At 34.1% G+C, this 21,204-nt stretch overlaps 2 protein-coding genes across 5 annotated transcripts; both read left to right on the top strand.

Annotated features, from left to right (window-relative positions):
* The first annotated feature begins 8,788 nt into the window (after positions 1–8,788).
* Positions 8,789–11,569, top strand: LOC115987882. Of its 4 annotated transcripts, none has more exons than XR_004091246.1 (4): positions 8,790–9,129; positions 10,130–10,261; positions 11,035–11,099; positions 11,209–11,569. XR_004091246.1 is itself a non-coding variant. In XM_031111491.1 (3 exons), the coding sequence occupies exons 1-3, from the start codon at positions 9,023–9,025 to the stop codon at positions 11,356–11,358; spliced, it is 396 nt and encodes a 131-aa protein (XP_030967351.1). In that variant the 5' UTR covers positions 8,792–9,022; the 3' UTR covers positions 11,359–11,569. The 4 variants fall into 4 exon arrangements, 1 of the variants encoding a protein (XP_030967351.1); XR_004091245.1 differs by having other exon boundaries at positions 11,030–11,099; XR_004091244.1 differs by having other exon boundaries at positions 8,789–9,129; positions 10,130–11,099.
* A 3,530-nt stretch (positions 11,570–15,099) lies between these two features.
* LOC115987565 (protein mago nashi homolog) lies at positions 15,100–20,950 on the top strand. Its single transcript, XM_031111146.1, has 3 exons — positions 15,100–15,427; positions 18,058–18,234; positions 20,617–20,950. Exons 1-3 carry the CDS (start codon positions 15,197–15,199, stop codon positions 20,674–20,676), a joined length of 468 nt encoding a protein of 155 aa, XP_030967006.1. The 5' UTR covers positions 15,100–15,196; the 3' UTR covers positions 20,677–20,950.
* Positions 20,951–21,204: the final 254 nt, after the last annotated feature.

Genomic DNA, 21,204 nt, shown 5'->3' with positions numbered 1-21,204 from the left:
GACCTTAATAGGTTTGGATCATAAATAGGTCGACCCAAAAGCGACACGATAAGAAATATGTCATAAGCGAGTCAACCCGCATAACCCGCAATAGACACGTTTGACACACCAGTTTATTTGTGTTAACCCAAAATGACCCACTTAACACAACCCGTCTAACTCGTATAACAAATAAATATTTATTTTATTTTAGATTTGTCAAATACCTTTTTATATCCAACATATATTTTAAATTTAAAAAGAAAAGTGAGTAATTACAAAAATTTACAAGGGATATAATTGGAAATTGAAACTTTACAGACCCTAGAACTACTATTTTTTTTTCTTTTCTTTTTTTGGGCATAGAACTTGCACAAATGAAATTGGATGAGCTTGTGGAAGATGTTATGAATTTGGACATCAACAAAGAATCAATGGATGATAATCGTGGTCATAGTCAGGATTAGTCTACTGTTTATTCAAATTCTTTCAATATTGATACTTAGCATTTGACGAGTTCCAAGAATATTATATTTTTGTTGAATTATGTTATTTTATTTTTGTTAAACTTAGTTATTTTGAATTTGGGTTGAAGTGTATGCACTTCTTTTTGAGTGTAAAAAACTTATTTTTTAGATGAATGTTATATTTTTGTTGAACTATATTATTTTGAATGTTGGTTGAAAACTTGAAGTGTATGCACTGTTTTTTGGGATGTAAAAAAAATTATTTCTAAATGGATGTTATATTTAATATTATGCAAGTTGAAATGGGTTGTGTTACATTCGTGTTAACCTAACACGACGTTTATTAAGCGTGTCAAATGGGTTGGGTCAGGTCAACCCGCCTTATTAACAAGTCGAGTTAGGGTTGAAGGATCATGACACGATTATTAAATGGGTCGGGTTAGGGTTGAGTCATTTAGTCAAATACCCCTACCTTGACACGATACGAACTCAACACGCTAACCCGAATTGACACCCCTAAGCTGCATTTTTTATAACTGTGTTTCTAGCTGTTGCCTAAAACCCATAACTATAGGCCAGGACCAATGGCCACATTTTTAAAAACCCGGCTATAGGACATACTTTAGTCGCGTTTGTAAAAGGTGGCTATAGGTGTTACATTCGTGTCAACCTAACACGACGTTTATTAAGCATGTCAAATGGGTTGGGTCAGGTCAACCCGCCTTATTAACAGGTCGAGTTAGGGTTAAAGGATCATGACATGATTATTAAATGGGTTGGGTTAGGGTTGAGCCATTTAGTCGAATACCCTTACCTTGACACGACACGAACCCGACATGCTAACCTGAATTGACACCCCTAAACTGCATTTTTTATAACTGTGTTTCTAATTGTTGCCTAAAACCCGTAACTATAGGCCAGGACCAATGGCCACATTTTAAAAAACCCGGCTATAGGACATACTTTAGTCGCGTTTGTAAAAGGTGGCTATAGGGTACAACTATAGCCACGTTTTTAAAATGCAACTATAAGGGACAACTATAACCGCATTTTATAAACGTGGCTATAGGTCTTATCTTTAGGCCGTGTTTTTAAAACACGACTATAGGGGACAGCAATAGCCACATTTTAAAAACACGGCTACAAGTTTTTTTTTTTTTTTTCTTGGGCAAATGGCAAATGCCTGTCTACAAACATTGCTATAAGTTTTACAAATGCGGCTATAAGAAACTTGTCACACACTAAATTCTATACAGGAAGTTGGATATCCAAGAAGAAATTAAAAAAGGAATTGAATGCAACAAATAACAAGCTGGAATTTTCCAAATATAATGTGAATCACGATGTTGATTCAATCTCCATGGGAAATTATCAATCTTTAAGGAATATGGAGTTCAATACCTTGTGATTTTCATGAATCTGGCATAGTGGAACTACGAGTAATTTAAGGTTTTTCGGTACAATAAACTTTCGACTACAAACAATAAAATCATAAGAAGTAAATTTCCAAAGACATCAAAACCCAGAATGGTTTAAAGCAGACCAACTACCTTAGGACATTTTAAATTAGGTGGCAAGTATCAAATACAATATTCATATTAACATAATTGCAATGAGAATACTGATATGAAAGCGATAAACTGAAAGTACCTTTCTGATACCTCCCATCCAATCCCATCACCACTTTCATTGCAGAAAACTTTCTTGACAGCTTACGTCTCAATCCATCAATATCTGTACATTCAATTCAAAAGGTTCCCAGTTCTAAGGATGGCAATTTTTGCCCGACCCACGGGAACCCGGTCCGGCCCCACCCTAATGGGTTAGATTTTACCCGATCCGATTAGGAATAGGGTCGGGTATGGGTTTTTTTTAAAAAATCCGAAACCCGACCCGAATATAACCTGGTTACCCTGAAATTACCAAAAAATCCCCTATATATATATATATATAGCTATAACTAACCCAGTAACCCTAAAGTCCCTCATTTCTTCAACAGCAGCTCACGCCTTCCTCAATCCCTCTTCACCCTCACTGCCTCATTTCAGCACACACACACTCTCAGTCACTGCCTCACGCACACGGCCTCCCTCACCCTCACTCAGCGCCTCACCCTTACACAAAAGCACACTCACAGGCACGCTCACGCCTCACCTCTCAGCCGCCTCCTCTCTCTCTCTTTCTCAAGATCTTTACCACCATCGGACGATCTATGCAACCTAGCCTCAGCTGCACACACCGCCGCGGTGCGTATGTCACTCGGCAACATCGACGCCGATATCAAATACGAAAGAATTGAATTTGGGATTTATTGATTGTGTTTTCTGTTTGTGATTTGTGTTTTTTTTTTTTTTTAGTAAAAAATTTGTATTAACAGAAAAGAGGAAAAAAAAAATCTGTTTATGTTTGGGATTGTGATTTGTATTTTTTATTTTTTTGATGGTGAAAAATCTGTATTAGCAAAGAAGTGAAGAAAAAAAAAAGCTGATTTGTTTTCCTCTTTTTTTTTTTTTTTGTAAAAAAAAAAAAAAAAAAAAAAAAAAAAAGAGGAAAAATCTTACACTTGCATATACTTATACTCAAGATCTTACACTATGACAATCCAGTGTTTGACAAGCTGATTTGGTGTGAGATTTTTTTTTTTTTTTTTCCTTCATATTTTAAGCTAATTGGGCCTATTTTTGGCATCTGGGCCTTGAAAAAAAATTGATTGTGATTGGGCCATGATTTGGTCCGAGAATTAGGCCCAAATTTGGCCTAACTGGATGGGGCCCGGCAGGGGCAGGTCCAGGCCCCAAAAAAACCCGTTTAGTAAACGGGCCGGGTTCGGGCCGCGGGTCGGTCCGGGTATGAAAAAACCTAACCCGAACCTGACCCGTTGCCATTCCTACCCAGTTCAGCAAACCCTTAGAAAAATTACCCATGACTAAACATGATTCACCTTTCCTATTTGATGTATGATAATTTGTCCATCTACCTGATTCACCCAGTCTCAAGCAACCACCTGGAAGATTAAAGATGGAATTCCTTACTTGCAATAGCAACAAATGTGGATGTTTGAACAACTCAACTTGAAAAGATGCATCTTTTCAGTATAGTCTAATATGCTAGAATGTCTCAATAAATGTTACACAAATCATACTATTTTAGGAGAAACCTCATGGATACTTAAAACTATTAATGAAGAAAAGAGAATCCATAAAAGATATCAATTTTCCATATCCTTGACCCTCTTCTCAAAAGAACAAAAAGCTAAATAATAAAAGATAAATCATGTATAAAAATTTCCTTGATGATTAATATATAATATGGTCTTTATAATTTAGAGTTCCATCATGCAAACCATTAAATTCAATAATCAAATCCATATAGTATTGCATCTTATTGAGGCCTCAATGTGGGCCTTCTCCCAACAAACATGTTTTTATTAAAAAAATCAGCCTGTGCATGTTTAAAAAGAGCCTCAATATGTAAGAAACTATAGATAAAGTGGAATTAGGCCACCAGCCCCACCACAATATATAACTTCCATCCTAACCAAGATTTAAAAACTCTTCTACCTTGGCTCTCTTATAGTGAATAAAACAACTCATATAGCAACATCCATAAACACTTTCAATGATTGATACACAGTTGTCTACTGCGATTTTTATTATATTTAATCAGAATTTGCAATTTCAGTCCAATCAACCTTAATCAATGGCCAGCAGTTTGTGCACTAAATGATAAGCAGTTATGAATAACACAAAATTTTATGAAGAGTTGCTTTTAGTCACACTTTTAGAATGCCATATCAGTAGATGATGTGGATGTTTTACAATTCTTATATTCTCAGCCATTTTACTTCACATAATAAACAACTTTCAAGTAGAACCAATCATGCTTAAGAAGTACTGTAACCAGCACTAATATCATAATTAGCAAGCACTCTAAAAAGATTTGGGGTCACTGATGAATAAACACATACTAATTTATTAACCTCTAATCCCATAACAAGCAAAATTGGCTTTCTTTTATTACAACAATTTACAGTCATTCACAAACATTGAAACAAAGAAGTTAGGAATTAACACACAAAAACAAAGAAATTAGGAAATGGTATTTATATATTTCAAACTTACCTTGAGAACGATGCATGGCTTCACTATTTAATTCTCTTAAACTCTTCTATGTTATTAAAGCATCAATGTACCTGTGTACATATACAAGAGATTCAACTAAAAAGTTTTGTTTACAAAAAAGATTGTCATTCTTTGAATGGCATGATCGACCTGTCTATATATCAACATGTCTATAATATCAAAATAATATTCATGTCTACAATATTCTTTTATGATCAGCCAAAAAGTAATACAAAATAATTTGTTCAAAATCCACAAAGAGTCCTCATTTATCAACAGCACCATCCTGAATATATTAAACACATCTTATTAGTAGCACATAACAATGCATTGCAATAAACACGTAATTTTCATTAAATTAAATGCAACATTTTTAATACCTGAGAAGGCTATGAAAAATGCATAAGTGGGTGAAATTGGGCAAACATTTCTTTCTTGTGCAACATCATTTTTGTCATTTGCTCTTGATGCTTTGCATTTGATTGGGCTAGTGTTTAGGCGAGTTGCTCTTCATGCCGCACATCTAATTGGTGGCAACAATCAAGAGTATTAAACTTCCATATACTATACATATATTGCTGATTGACCACACAATCAATGGATATTAGGTACAACATGTAGCAAAGAAGATTCTTTATCAAGAACAACTGCTATCAAGAATAGCACAAACTTCACACTAAAAGTTCGAAGCATTTGAAATGGATAATTATAATGTCATTTGGAAAGTGATTACTAACTGTCTCATAAAAGTAAAACCATGCATCTAAATTGGATCCATTCATTCCTTGGTTCTTTCTTTCTTTTTTTTTTCTTTTTTTTTTTCTTTTTTAGATAGCAAGTGCCATAATAATAATAATAATAATAATAAAAGATGTATATTATGTGTTTGGTATATTTGTGGGGTTTTTGGTTTGGTGTTTTGAGAGTTTAAAATATCGTTTTTAAATCCAAAAACTTTGTTTTGCAACCAGAATAAATTTTTTACAAAACATTTATTTTAAACTCAAAACATAGTTTTTGAACACCTTATACAAACACACCTTAATATATGAAACTATATATCATGAGGGCAATATATATAAGATTTGCATGTAAATGTAATAATTATTGATATAGTAGGGACTAGGGATTGCTTTCAATGATGTAAACCCCTAATCATTATTAAAGAGCTTGAAATTTCAACCTCTACAAACATGAAATGCTGCAACATGTCACCTAGCTCTAGCTGTCTAGCACACCTTGAACCTTAATGAGGGTTGGATGATACTTTTACATGAAGAAACAATCCTAAATCCATAAACAAAGATTGGCCAAAAGGGACAATATATGGAGAGAATCTGAGCTTTGTCTAATGGAAAATTCTCCAACTAAACAAATGCAAGTGACAATTATTGACTTGCCGTCCACCTCATTTACTACACATCCATTTCTACTCACATACCTTTCTCACTTCCTTTCAGGCTTCAACTACCACTAGAAAATGTGGTGCTTAAATAAGAAACAATTATTGACTTCTAAGAATTATTGGAATAAAGAAAAAAAAAAAAATATATATATATATATATATATATACATATACATATATTGAGGGGAGGGGAAAGCGATATTTCAACATAGAAAAAAATATTGCTAATACATTTATGAAAAAAGAGGTTTAGAAGTAAATTCCCCCCCCCCCCCCCCCCCAAAAAAATGAAGAAAAAAGAAAGTAAAGAACAATGTTACATATATGACTTTTTACAACTAAGTTGACAGATTTTTATTAATTTTTTTTAGTTGAGCTTATTATTGATATCATTTTATTATCTATAGATAAAATGAGAGTTGTAAAATATCTTTGTGAAAAACTTTATGGACTCATGAAAGGAGTAGCAAAAGCCATACAAACAAGTAGTGAAGTGCACTATCAAGAATCTTGTGGCCATTAAGGTAGCACTGTTTGGTCTCTACCCTCTCTCATCTTCTATTTGTTGTAAGTAAAAAAAAAAAGCGCACACAACTTTAAAAAATGCAGAGAAAGAAATGTGTACGCACACACTACAGCTCTCTCTGCTACTTTATATTTTGGCACATGTTATGGGAATAATATCTTCCCCAAAACGAAAAATAAAACAAAACATTTTCCTTTTTCATAATATTTTACATAGGAATCATCAGTTTTTGTCCATTGCCACATAACTATTGCACTTAATAGCAATTTAATAAAGATTAATACAACCAAAAGCACAAAACAACGTGGTAAAACTTTTTTTTTTTTTTTTTTTTTTCACAATACCCATCTCAATACAAAATCATTTAGAACTTTTTTTTTTAAAGAAGCAAAAATTGATTAAAGGGTGATCAAAACAAAGAAACCCAAAAACCAACATTACATTTTTCAAACAAAGATTAAAACTTTAGATCAATCAATCACTACTAAGCATGTGACATAAATACATACATATAAATAGATAAAAGTTACAGAGAGAAAGAGAGGCTCACCAATTAAAGAGAGAGAGAGAGATGAGGATGAGGAAGGAGCTCGGTGAAGGTGATGGACACAAAGAATGATGAGGAAGGAGCTCGGTGAAGTGGATCGGAGCTTCGCCAGGGAAAGGAGCTCGATGGCTATAAGCAATGCTAGAGTTAGAGTGGTGACTGAGAGTGAGAGTGACAGATGGAGGGTGAGAGCTTCAATTCGGAGAGTGAGAGTGAGAGTTCTGATCTGCGATGGGAGCTAGAGGTCAGCGTTTGGCGAACAAAAGGTTTGATTAGATTTTTGTGTTACTATTTATATCAACCCTAAAGCCGCATTTTTAACTTGCAGCTATAGGTAAAGCTAATGCCACATTTTAAAAATGTGGCCATAGGAAAACTAAAGCCATGTTTGAGAAATGCGGCTACAGACTAAATTTATAGCCGCATTTAAAAAACGCGGCTATAGGTAAGCTAAAGCTACATTTTCCAAACACGGCCATACGTCAGATAAAAAAAAAACAAAAACAAATTTTTTTTTGATTTGGTTGGTCCTATAGCCACATGTTTAAAACGCGACAATAGCTCCTAACCAAAAAAATGTGGCTATAAACACCTAAAAACGCGGCTGTAGATGTATTATATAGCCGCATTTTAAACATGCGGCTATTGTTGAATACTTTAAGCCGCATTTACTTAAAACGCGGCTATAGCCCACCTATCGTCACGTTTTTGCAAACGTGGCTATAACCCACGTGTTTTGTAGTGTATGAACATAATATTTTTTATACTAATACCATGCTCATGCGATGTGTAAATTAATTAATAAATATATTTATTTATTTATTTATTTATTTGAAATTGAATAATAAAATAGACAATAAAAAGGAAACCAAGAAGGGTACCCTTGTCCCCTCCATATATATTCATGTGCATATAGCACAGGAAATGGTGAAATCACATTATACGACATGTAACACTTATGCAAAGTCAGATATCACAAGCAAAACAAATAAGACTCATAATTTTTTTATTTAAGCAAAAAAAATGTTGAATGTTTAAAATAAAATATATAATTGAACTTAATTATCTTGATTTATAGAGACTATTGATTAATCGGAGTAGTTTTTCTGAACTTCTTGAAACTTTGCCAAGAAAGTATCACTTCAAGCAAATTGTGTTAATAATCTAAATACATTTTAACCAAACTATTTTTGAAAGAGATGCCTTGAATGTGATATCACCACTACCTCTACCCCCAAACAGCCATTGATTGGTCTACCACTCATACTTACAGGGCCAGGAGATATAACTACTTTCCTTCTTGACTCTCCATGATCTTCTTTAATGAGCTAGTAGTTGAATAATTTCTTTTTATCTCTCTTTGGTCAAGTGCGAAATCCTCCTATAAGCTGAGCTTAGCTTCGTAAAAATGCTGTGAATTGGACTTTGTTGTCCACAATATTGTTTTTTTTTTTTTTTTTTTTTTTTACAAGATAGAATTCTACTCTACAATAATCTAAGTGTATATGTGTGTGAAACTCCCTCCTGAAGACTTAAATCTCAGCTCTTGCCCCTCACACTCTACAAGTACTTATACTTATAGAATGACCATCCCATTAAGGGTGTGCAATTATGTCCACAATATTATTAGATGGGCCATTTTATGTAAGAGTAAACGTTTGGTCAGGGCGTGGCGTAAAACCAGTGTTTTACGCCAGCCAATAGGAAGCTGCCACGTTATCTCTTTTTTAAGCTTGTTCGAACTCTCTCTCCTCTCTTATTTTTCTCTCACTCTCTCACTTCCACCAGGGGTTTTCTCTCTCTACCTCCCTCTCCCTGACGCTCCTCTCAACCCCAACTGTGCCTCCAGCACAGCCATTGCTCCGCCTCACCAGTTTTGACAAGAGCGGGCTTGGTCTATCGAATTACCCTGAAACTCACAAATCTCTTTCCCCACTACCGCCCACACTATGCTCTGAAATCTTCTAAAAGCAGTAGATGGTGTCAATCAACTGCTTGTTGTTTGTCTCTGTTGAAGTCCGACTGTTCTTGGAGTGGTTCTTGAGCACGCTACTCCGGCTATTCCAGCCAACTATTTCCCTAAGGTAGTTGTTCTGAAATTCATTGTCAAAGAATCTATTTAGCGGCTTTGTGCGTGTGTTTTTGGTAATGGGAAATGTAATGGTTGCAGAATTATGCTTATTATTAGTTCTAAGTTTGGAATTTTATGAGTTTTAATTAAAATTCAGTTTTTATATTTCCTGTATTTTTTGTCTATTGTATCAAAATGCTTAAATCCTTGTAATTTGTATTCAAAGGGTTATTATTAGGTTCCTAATGATGAAAGTTAAAACCTTTGAACAAAAACCCAGTTAAATCCTTGTAATTTGTATTCAAAGGGTTATTATTAGGTTCCTAATGATGAAAGTTAAAACCTTTGAACAAAAACCCAGTTAAATCCTTGTAATTTGTTTCACACTCTCTCTTTGAACAAAAACCCAGTTGGAGTTTTGTAGTTTCAAACCACCAGATCTGTCTCTACAGTGCTAGGTATGTGTAGTTCTTGTTTTCTCTATGCTTTTCACTCCAATGGGTGTTCTGGGTTTTGCTAAAGATAAGATTTTTTTTTTTTTTTTTATCAGTTTTTATTTGGGCTTTTCTAGTTGAGTTTTTAAACTAGGAAAGTTATGAATTTTCTCTGTTAAGTGCTTCACATTTGGTTAATTCATTTATTTTGTGTTGGTGATTTTACCTCTCTTTTCTTCATTCTTGTTTTGGCCTCTTTTGGGGGTTTACAATTTATATCTTTGGAAATGTGTAGCTCAATGTTTGTCCTTTATAGCCCCAATGGCTGCGAACTTCATTTGTTTTTTGCTTTTCTTGTTGGGTTGTTTCCTTTTTCTCTTTTTTGTTAATAAAAAAAGAAAACTTGCAGTTTCTGGGAATGTGCTAATTTATTTTTGTTTTGTGTTCCACTAAGCTTTTCTGCTGGACTAGTGGGTTAATCTTTGCCGTGCTTTGATTTGGTAACATTTTTATCTATTTGGTTGGGGTTTTTGACTATGTTTTTCCTTATATTTTTGTTTGTCTTAAAAAAAATTGCAGGAAAATGGGGTTAATCTCCAGAAAGATTTTCCCAACATGTGAGAGCATGTGTGTTTGTTGTCCTGCTTTGAGATCAAGCTCTCGACAACCTGTTAAGCGATACAAAAAACTGCTTGCAGAGATCTTTCCTAAGTCTCTTGCTAGTATCTTTTTCTGTTGCTTAAATGTGTTAATTTTTTATTATTCCTATGGTTTAATTTCTGATAGTGTAATATAAGCCTATAAGGTGCTATGTGTATGTTGTAGTTGAGCTTACAGACATTCAAGGTAGCTAAGCCTTGATTAAGATTAAATCTAACTAGTGGTTGTCAATGTGACTATTAGATTATGTAGTACAAGTGTCGCTGTGGCTTATGCTCTTATTTAACAAAAGTTAGTTGTAGTGCCATTATATTCTCATGACTAGGACAATATGCTTCCTTCTTTGAAGCAAAGAATATGCATGTCTTTTTCGCATATCACCCTTGGAATGGCTTTTTTTTAAAGAAAAGCTGGCCTTGACCTTCGCTACCATTTGTTTGTTTTGGAATGCTAGCCCTCTGATTGGATCATTGGATCTCGGAATAGGATCTGAAACTGGTTAATATGCTTAAGAATGATGCTAGTCTTTGAAGCAAATATGTGCGTTGTCTCATCCTTGTGTGACATAAATGTGTCTATATTTTATCTTTCATTATCCTTCTTTCCACAAGTTCTTCTTTTTTTGTTTGGTCAAAGAAAGCTTGAGTCTTTAGTCCTACTCTATCTTAGTTATATAGGAAATTAAATTGAGTTTAAGTATTATGAGTTTGATACTTAGCTACTTGAAGTGTTTCTTAATAGATCTTTTGCCTGGAAATTTAGCCTATTTTACTATTTCCACCTATCAATAACTAGAAAAATGATCAAAATATATGGCAGGATAGCCCTCCAAATGAAAGAAAAATTGTTATGTTAATATGCTGCAAAAAACCTGGTTCGGACCCCTAAGGTATGGTCTCTAAATTTGTTGTTCTACTTGTGTGTCTCCCAGTAAAAGTGACTTTCATTGAAATTAGTGAGCTCAGTGTTGAATATTTTTGGTACTTTTTTTTAAACAGATTGCGAAGTATCTTGAAGAAAGGTGCTACAAAGAACTGCGAGTTGAGCACATCAAGTTCATCAATATTGTGTGGGAAAGGTTTACAGGACTGGCAGCTGAGGTGGAAGCTGCCAAAATTGAGAGGGACAATTTTGAACGGAAGCATTAGAGCGGGAACGGATAGCCAAGCGCAGAGCTGAGAAGTATTGAGTCGCAGCCCGAACTGCTGAGGAGAAAGTGCACAAGTTTAGGATTGCTTTGATTACGTCTTGGGTTATGATTGGGTTGTATTTTGTTGTTCTTGCATAAGTTCTACCATTAAGAAGTATTGTAGAAATATATTTTTCTTTTGGATACATAAACTTCAACATTTACCTTTAGCAGCCACTTGTATGCTTCAAAAATTGTTTTTGAATGGAAGATTTTGCTTGGGTATTATCTTATTCATTACACTTCGACTTCAACTTGCATCCTTACAGAATTTGTGAATGCAAGTCTTAGGTTCCTATTGAGGGAAATAAATCATTGCCCATGACTATGTATTAATTAGGGCTCTTGTTCTAATAGCCTTGTAATCAAAGTATACATTTCAATAAAGTTTTGTTCATTATTGGATAAAACTCTTGCATCAATTCATGACTGTATAGGCAACATCAAAATTGTTCAATTTGAAACATTACAAGAAATTAGAAATATAAAGGCACACAATCAATTACATTTTAGTAGTAAAACTAATATATAAAAAATAAATAAAAACTAAATTTTATTACATTCTTCTTGGTTTGTACTCTAAATCATTGTAAAAGTTTTTGTAAATTGAACAATGAAACTACCCTAAGAGTCAAAATTATAAAATACATTCAATATTTCAATGATGCTTAAAATTAGCCTATTGACAACAAGATATGGCTTCAATACATCATGGAATGCTTGTAACAGGTTCTACTTTGAAAAAATTCAGTTACAACCGAAGGCCATTTTTGATAGAGCTACTATTTTCCTGGCAGAGTACCAAAACTTCATATTCTTAGCAGTTTTTATGTCAAGATTTATTCTTGCATTCCAGATTAGACGTAGTGGGCCATTGTTCTAGCCCCCTTTTTGACAGTTTCTCCACCATCTGACCAAAAAGCTGGAAAAAAGACAAGCACTCCATTGCTGCATTAGCCTAGGTCGACTTCAAGATACATGGTGCTTCAATTGATCATGGAATGTTTCAAAAGCTTTTCTCAAAAGATACATTAAACTTTTGGCCAGTAAAGGCCAAATTTTTTTCCTATTAACAAGAAAACAAGGGACATATGGTCATTACTTCATATAACATTTCAGCCTCAGTAAATGAAAACATAAAACAAACTAGGCTATTCATATAATCAAAATCATTCCAATTTGGTTAAATGTAGCAATGAAAACGTGTAAGGTGCACAATAGAGGACTCCAAATTAGCTTTTGCTTATAAGGGGGTGAGTCAAGATGGAAGTTTCTGCTGGAAATAATTTCTAGAAATACAAAGAGGAGCCACCCATGTCCAAAAAAGCAACACCCACAACAAAGGAAGCACTGCTTACAACAAAAGGAAGGTGGTGGGTGCTGATTTGGTTAGAGAGGGAGATGGAGAGTGAAGAGTGGGTTTTAGTCTGAAATGCTACTGTCACTGGTGTATCAAAAACTACCTGAAACTCCTGAAATTAACTGGTATAGTCCGTTATTTTAGGCAGCAAGAAACATAAGGTTGAGGTATACTGGTTTTGTTTTTGGTGTTAAAAATACTGGTAAAACGGCTGAATTATCTAAATTAGATATCTTGGCACATGGGTTCTCATGACTTTAGTGTTAAAGAAAGATATTGCTTGATAGAGGACAGAGTGCTTGTTGCATAGAAAGTTAACATGGGAAAATAAGGTGTGACCACATGAAAACAGAAAACAATCTAAATGGACAAAGTGAGCATCCATTGATTACCATCCAAGAAAAAAAATCAATTATGGGAGATCGTTTTCTGCAATGTCAGCAAAGATAGAGGAAAAAAATTTCCATACTTCATTCATGCGTTGGATGGAGGACTGAAATATAAACTGAAGATAAAATATATACGACTATACAAGTGGGGGAACATTTTGGGATAGACCAAAAAACAGAAAATAGAAAATCTAAGAAGTGAGTATTGGCTAATTGCATTGATTACAGTCCAATGATATTCAGCCCCATGAGCAAAAAGTGAAAAATAAGAGTTCCATGTAAATAAATTAGCATGAATTTATTCCAGTAAATGAATTAGCACCTTCATAAAACCCACATACATAAATGGTCTTATTTAACTTAGTTTCACATCACTAACCCAATGCAAGTTCACCAAAGGCCACAAAATATGTATATGAAAATCAATAGTTTTAATACTTTTTTGTCAATAAAACTTGAGCAAAATTTTAAAAACCTACTAATATGAACTCACGCACAATAAACATAAATACTGTGGTAAACTTATATAATCTCTCAAATTAAACCCTCCAATATATAATTAAACCGCAGTCCAAATAACTATCAAACACCAACCATTTAATTTAGTCCTGCATCTTAAAGATCTGATTCCAGCTACTCTTTGCCCTCAAGATCCAATCTTTCAAAACCCAAATCACTTTTTAGACCAGTTCATTCAATCACTTGAATCTTCATTACTTATAACCACTAAAACCCTGTCAGAGTTCTTTTCTTCTAATGTGAGCTAAAAAAAACCACAGGAGAAAGATTTTAGAGAAGGGGAAAGATTTTAGACTGATCAAGCTTGCGGATTGGGTAGAGATTTTCTTTAGTAGTCCACTTCTTTACCAAGTTACCATCATCTATCAAATATAGACAGGTCAAGAAAAAGTTAGCTGACTAACCACCAGGGAATGTTGAACCACTAAGCTGTTCTTAGCAATGGAATTGAACGTTTGGTTACCCACTATGCTTTAACAGATAATCAAAGCCATTCATCAACCAAAAAAAAAAAAAATTTAAATTTGAAATTTTTTTAATTAATGTTTCACTTTTTAATTGTGAACATGACAAATTTTTAGATCGGTGTTTTTTTCTATGTGTCACAACATCATTAATTGTAGGAAAGCGAAAAAAGAATTTCTATGTTTTTTCCTATGAATTCAAAATTCAGGGGAAAGCAAAAAAAAGAAATACAAATCTAACAAAAAAACTGCCAAATAAAAATCAAGCGTAACCTAAATACATAAATCAATTCAAATTTCAGGGGCAAACAAAAAAGTACAAATCTAACAAAAATCTTCCAAAAAAAAAAAAAAAAATCTAACCAATACAATAATTGACAAAACATAACTCAAGAAATTGAAAAAAAACAAATGGGAAATTAGGGTAATAGGTGGCCAAACCTTAGGCTTTATCTGGCACAAAAAATTAGTATTCTGCTATTGGAGAGAAAAAGATGGAAGAGAAACGAAAAAATTAATTGGAAAGATGGAATATAATTACATCAAAACACTACCACGTTTAGAATTTATTTAAAAAAAAAAAAAAAAAAAACCCAAACCCTAATTTAACTCGAATACCCCAAACTAAAGCATTCTTACCCAGATACCTTAATCAAAATCAAATTTAATCCAAACACCTAAATCCATATCAATCCAACCAAAATAATCAAATCTAAATAATAATTAATCCATAAATTTTAACAATGTAAAAAAAAAAATTACATGTGGAGTTACAGGAGTCTGATGGTGGTGGGAGAACGGACAAAAAATTTACCTCTCTCTCTCTCTCTATCGTGGTGAACATCCAAAGTTTAACCGGTTAATTTTTTTTTTTTTTTTAACCGTGGTAAACTTGTAATCAGAAAAGGCCCACAATAAAGCCCAGCCCAGCCCGTATCTAGGAAAACCCCTCTAGTAACAGTAGTAGGGCCTGTGTTTGCTTCCCACTGTAATTGCATCGCCAAATTCGACTCAGAGAAAGAGAAGAAAGTAGAGAGGGTAGCAGAGAGAGAAGGTGGAAAAAAAATGGCAGGAGTGGTGGGAGGAGAGGAAGAGTTGGAGGAGTTCTACGTGCGGTACTACGTGGGGCACAAGGGGAAGTTCGGGCACGAGTTCTTGGAGTTCGAGTTCCGCTCCAATGGCATGCTCCGCTACGCCAACAACTCCAACTACAAGAACGACACCATGATTCGCAAGGAGGTCTACGTCACCCCAGCCGTCCTCAAAGAGTGTCGCCGCATCATTCTCGAGAGCGAGGTTTCTCTCTCTCTTCTCTTCTCTAACTCTTAACTCTGTTTTTTAGGGTTTTGGTTTTTTTTTGTTGATTTTTTGGTTGTGGAGTTCTTGTTTGGCTGCTGAGAAAATTGGAGGAATTAGTTGATGTTTTACTTCTAGTTGTAGATGATTTAACTATCTCTGTAACATATTTAATTGCAACTTGAGCTTCGGCCACCACAGTCCACGGCTACGAATTTCTGCTTCTTACTCTACTCTACTCTTTTCTCGTTCAGAACATATTTCTTAGACGTATTTAATTATTGGGAATTGAGGCGGCAAGATCGAATCAATTTATCTCGTGTCCTTGAGAAGATTCGATTGCTGTTATTAACACTCCTATACATTTTTTTTTTTTAAGATCCTAGCGGATACCATCAATTACCCACCCACCATCACGAAGTCGGATATTTGCAGAGTTAGAATTAAGTTTGTTCTTAGAAGCCCTGAGAATCTCGCTATTTTGATACTTCTCCCTAGCCCTTAGAAGTTGGAAGGCTGGCTACATTGATGCATTCTGGGCAGGATCACCTTCAGATAGGCAGGCTATCTCGAGATATTGTCTTTTTTCTGGGAGGAAATCTTATAACATGGAAAAGCAAGAAGAAGAATAAGAAGAAAACACAAAATGTAGTTGTTCCAGTGGTTACAACACTTTCTTTTCTTCTCTTTTTTGGTGGGTTTGCTTGGGTTTCATTTGATTGTTTGTGGGTTTTGTTGGGGTTTTGTTCATTTGTTTGTGCGTTTTGTTTCGTAGTATTTTCAATGATTTGTTTTGGGTTTGTCTTTATTTTTAATTTCTTTTATCTTTTTATGGGTTTGTAATGCAAATTATGTGTTTGATGAAATGCTTCTATGAACTATCTATGAGTTGTGAAGTAATAACTAATAAGTAATTGAAGAAGGTAAGCAAATTATGTGTTTTACTTGAGGTGGCTGGAATATTATGTAGAAACAGTTTTCACGATTGTAAGAAAAGCATCCCATTATCCCAATAGATCTGAATGGTATGCATTCTAATGGAAAATCAATGTAACAATAGAGTCTTGAAGTGCTTTCATTGTAGAATGTCCCAATAAAGTCTTCACACCTGCTATTAAGCTTTTTATGAGCATGGCTTACGGATAGGATTGCAGTCAAACATGAATCATATATGCTTATGTGCTTGAATTTGTTGGGATTAAGTTTATAGTTCAGAATCCTTAATACAAAATTTTCAAATTCACAGTACTAGAACCTTACAAGAGTTATCTAACTGTTTCATCTTGACATGATTTCTTGGTGTTAAAATTAGATACATTTGACTAATACCTCTGTCATATTCCTGTTTCCTTTGTTTTCTTTATAATTTTTTGAGTTATGGGTTTTTTTTATTACTATTAAATTCAGTGAAAAGGTAGAAAATGCAAAATGGAGGCTCAAGTGTTCTGTTCCTCCCCATAACCTTGGTGTACTATATTTTTTCTTCAAAAATTACCAATGCACTAAGTCAATGAAACTATAAGCCCATGGGGACATTTATACTGATGCATTCACTACACTGATTTGCTTAGACTACGTAAAATAATCTGCTATTTTTTTTTTTTTTTTTTTTACTTATTTAGAAAAATGCAAAAGCGGGTGCTTATAAAAAACCCATTCGTTTAGGTGTCCTTTCTAGTTGATATAAAACACAAGATATTTTTTTAGTTTGCTATGACTAAAAATATTTAGTCATCAACTTGTCAATTGGACTATCAATATTACCTCATGTATTTAAAATTAAAATACAATAGGATTAAGAAAATAATAATTAAAAAATATATTTTATTGATCTTAAATCCAAATCCAAATTTAGGTATCCAAACAATGAAATTTCAAATGATGAATTGCAAATACTTCATTGTTTAAAAAGACCCAAACAAAGAATTTTAAAATCAAAGGATTTCAAATTAAGGCATTTTAAATCAATGGATTTCAAATCCAAATCCAAATCCAAATGTTGCCATCCAAACACAACCTGGAGGAATTTGGTTGAATTTGATGCTTACTCTTTTGCTGCGTGGGGATTAGTGAAGAGTTTTAGCTCTTTCGATGCGTCTATGAAAAATAATGTCTGTGTTCTTTTAAAAATTGATTAGAGATGGAGGTTTGAACCCACTGTTTATGCTTATCACATTTGTGCTACTTTTGATTGGTTTTTGTAGGGTTTAGGGTTTCTATTGTGTGTGTGAGAGAGGGTCTAGTGTGGAATGAACTTCAGGATTTGATGTGTTTGAGGAATATTGGTTGAATTCAATGCTTACTCTTTTGCTGTGTGGGGATTAGTAAAGAGTTTTAGCATTTTCGATGCGTCTATGAAAAATAACGTGTGTGTGTGTGTGTGTGGACATATGATTAGAAATGGAGGTTTGAACCCACTGTTTATGCTTGTCATATTTATGACTAGGCTTAAGAAATCGGGGTTTGAGTTTCAAGCATTTTGTGCCTTTATAATGTGTGAGATTTGGTTGTACTTTTGTCTTGTTTTTTATTCAGAATCTGATTGAGTTGGGGGGTTTTTGAGTTATCATATAAATTTGATTATGTTTACATTTTCCGCTTCTGATCTAGCATATGTGTTTTTTGTTCAGATTCTAAAGGAAGATGATAACCAATGGCCAGAACCCGACCGCGTTGGGAGGCAGGAGCTTGAGATTGTGATGGGGAACGAGCATATCTCTTTTACTACTTCAAAGATTGGATCCCTTGTTGATGTGCAGAGCAGTAATGACCCTGAAGGGCTTCGCATATTCTATTACCTTGTTCAGGTCAGCTTATTAGTACATTTATTTTATGTTTTACGGTGCATTTCTCTTTTGTAGTTTGTAATGTATATGTTTTGATCTCTAGGTTTCATTTCCTAGCTTCTTTCTAATTGTGGTTTAAGTCATGAATTGGTATCTGATACTAGTTTCCAAATCTCAGAACATCTTCTTTGTTATCCTTAGTTTCTTCACTTGTCGTGGGTCTATCACAATTTTGGGTTCAGTTCTAAGCAGTCATATCGAAGGACTTATTATAATCAAGTCCACTTCTGGACTTTTGTTGGGATCTTACATGGAGTGAAACAAGGTAGTTAGAGCCTTAAGATAACATGGGTACACACATATGTAGGTAACAATGAGTATGATTTTAGATAGGATAGAGTAGCAGAAAAGGATACATATGGTTGATGTTGATTAGTTTTAAAAAGGCCATAAAACTGACCATAATTTAATTTGGATTCAGGCACTTGAATTGAGTTATGTTATTGTGCTTACCCAAAAGAATGTCATCTATATCTGTGGTTTATGTTTATTAAGTGGGATGTGTATATATTTACTTGGAATTTTAGTTATTCTTTAGGAAGTAATTTTTTATTACTCATTTTATAATTAGCACTTATCAAAGGAAGATTTGAAACGTGTCTTTAAAAACCATGTTGATGGCTAGTCAATGATGCATTTTGCAAACATCTCTACTTCTTTTCTACCTATGTACTTGGGCAATGCCCATTCTTAATTTTTAACATACCCTTGTTTGGGGTAAATAAAAGTATCTCTACTTCTTCAACTGTCAATTTAGAATCATAATAGTCGAATCTCATAGAGACCAAACTCTGTCTGACTACTAAGAAGTAAGAACTGTTGTTCCCCAGAGAGTTCTACAGTAAATAAAATTCTAGGGTGTAGCATATCATACAGTTAATAGAATGAAATAATGTCATCTTGATGAAACTTTGACATGTATCAGATTTTAAATGCTGTGTGAAACTGAATGGTGTGGGTTTGTTTTGATTGGACATTCAAATATTTAGTTAAAAGATGCAACAAAATACAACATGACTCATATATAATTCTCTTCATTCTTTTTTCTTTGTTACCTTCTTTTTTCTCATTTCTCTGATACTTTCTTGTACATAGTTCAGAGCTATATACAGTGGACATGGCAGTGAGTTTTGTGTTTTGATCTGGAGAGGTTTTTTCTTGTGACTGAGATGTTTGGTCAAAATAAAAAATGAGCCAAAACATCAATTTGATATGAAATCAACCAGTGACTTGTAGGTGTAGTGGGTGAACTAGTTTGGATAGCATTGAGAAAATAGGAGTTTAAAAATTCATTTGGGTATTTCGAAACATGAATTGCAGAATCATTCACTTGCACATAGGTTGAGACCATGTATCCTTCAAGTGTTTTAAAAAAATGTTCAGAAAACTTTTGTTCAATTCTTCTACCCTACCTAATGACTTAAATCTATGGTAAACATGAGAAGGTTGTTAAGTAAGAAAGGTAGATGGCATAGCTCAACCTCAAAGTTTCTTTAGAGCATGGAGCACCTTGAGTTATGTAGTTTTACATAGTTCTTATTTATATTAGCATAAATATTTGTATCACGTTTACTATAAAATAATAAATATTACATGAACTCTAGTGACAGTAATACCAATAACTACATTACCAACGTTGTCCTTTTGCCATGTCCATGTCAAACTTTAATCAAACTATGTATAAATTTATTTCTGGAGTAGAATCGCCCCAGCTGTATTACTTTAGAATTCAACTTACATGATATACATGATGTAATGGTTCAAGAATCAAGATTGCAAAAATATGGATAAAATTCCTTATACATTACCAACTTCTGCTTGTGACTACCTTGTTAGCAATTTTTTGCTTTAGATTTTTGAAACGGAAAAAATAATCCATATTTTCTAAATATCAGTTGTGTCTAAAGTGGAAACAACTTACCTAGGGCGTCAACAGCTATAAATGTTTCTCTCTTTGTGCCTTTCTAGGGCTTGAGAGATGTTTTGCACAGTGAGCTTACAGGCTCATAATCGTAGGGGATTTGGCCAGCTTGTTATCTTCAGGAGAAATTTAGTTTGTGGCCCATGATATGAAGGTGCAAGTTTCATAGTCAATGGGTTCTAATTACAGGATTACAGTAGCTATTATCCTTTTGGATTTCCTTCTTGTTGTTTTTGTTGTTGTTCTTATGGTTATTGTACTCTGCTCCTTTCCTCTTTCTGTTAGTTGAGATCTGGTCTTCCTTCATTCTCTATTGCTCTTTGGCGTCTCTGTTTTCTGATTATTGGATATTTATGTGATTACTGTTTATCCACATTTTTACATCCCTCACCCTGGTTCTTATGGGTCTTTTGTGGTTGCAGGACCTGAAGTGCTTCGTATTCTCTCTCATTTCACTCCATTTCAAGATCAAGCCAATTTAAGACGATAAATCACTAGGGCCTGGTGTTTTCTCTGCAATGTGCATTGGAGTTGTGTTTGCTACTGTAACAGTACCCTTATTTTTGCCATTTGATAGCTTAGTACTTCAATTGTTACCACCAGTATGTTTGTGGGGGTGATTAATTGGATTTAGGAATATGTGAACACAAAGGTTGGAATGTTACAATATGTTACCAAAGCTTCAGCTTTCTGGTATACTAATTGTTTCCCATGGTTTTGCTATTTTTCTATGTTGTGTGGGTGGGTGTTACTTTCTGTTCAAGATTAACTATGAGGTGAAAGGAAAGCATGGTGAATGCGAAATACATGATTATGGTAATACAGAAGCATTTCTGAATCAGTAGCTTCTGAGAAGTTTTAAGAAGCATTATGCTTTCTAGTTAAGCTAGCCATATAAAGGTTGTAAATCTTTCAATTTCATTGCTATAACTGCCTTCATGTAGATGGTTAACATCAGCAACAAGGTTCTACATGAAATTCTACTTGAAAGAAATATGTGGAAAATTAGT

The sequence above is a fragment of the Quercus lobata genome, chromosome 4 (genome assembly GCF_001633185.2).
Source record: "Quercus lobata isolate SW786 chromosome 4, ValleyOak3.0 Primary Assembly, whole genome shotgun sequence".
Lineage (NCBI taxonomy): Eukaryota > Viridiplantae > Streptophyta > Magnoliopsida > Fagales > Fagaceae > Quercus > Quercus lobata.
This window is presented reverse-complemented; position numbering and strand designations above follow the sequence as displayed.

What these genes read in the sequence shown, in the direction of transcription:
- LOC115987565 (XM_031111146.1), top strand. Translation starts at nt 15,197, where the DNA reads ATGGCAGGAGTGGTGGGAGGAGAGGAAGAGTTGGAGGAGTTCTACGTG. An exon ending in GCATCATTCTCGAGAGCGAG is followed by an intron (nt 15,428 to 18,057) that starts GTTTCTCTCTCT and finishes TTTTTTGTTCAG; the next exon opens with ATTCTAAAGGAAGATGATAA. An exon ending in TATTCTATTACCTTGTTCAG is followed by an intron (nt 18,235 to 20,616) that starts GTCAGCTTATTA and finishes TTGTGGTTGCAG; the next exon opens with GACCTGAAGTGCTTCGTATT.
- LOC115987882 (XM_031111491.1), top strand. Translation starts at nt 9,023, where the DNA reads ATGGTGTCAATCAACTGCTTGTTGTTTGTCTCTGTTGAAGTCCGACTG. An exon ending in CAGCCAACTATTTCCCTAAG is followed by an intron (nt 9,130 to 10,129) that starts GTAGTTGTTCTG and finishes AAAAAATTGCAG; the next exon opens with GAAAATGGGGTTAATCTCCA. An exon ending in AGATCTTTCCTAAGTCTCTT is followed by an intron (nt 10,269 to 11,208) that starts GCTAGTATCTTT and finishes TTTTTTAAACAG; the next exon opens with ATTGCGAAGTATCTTGAAGA.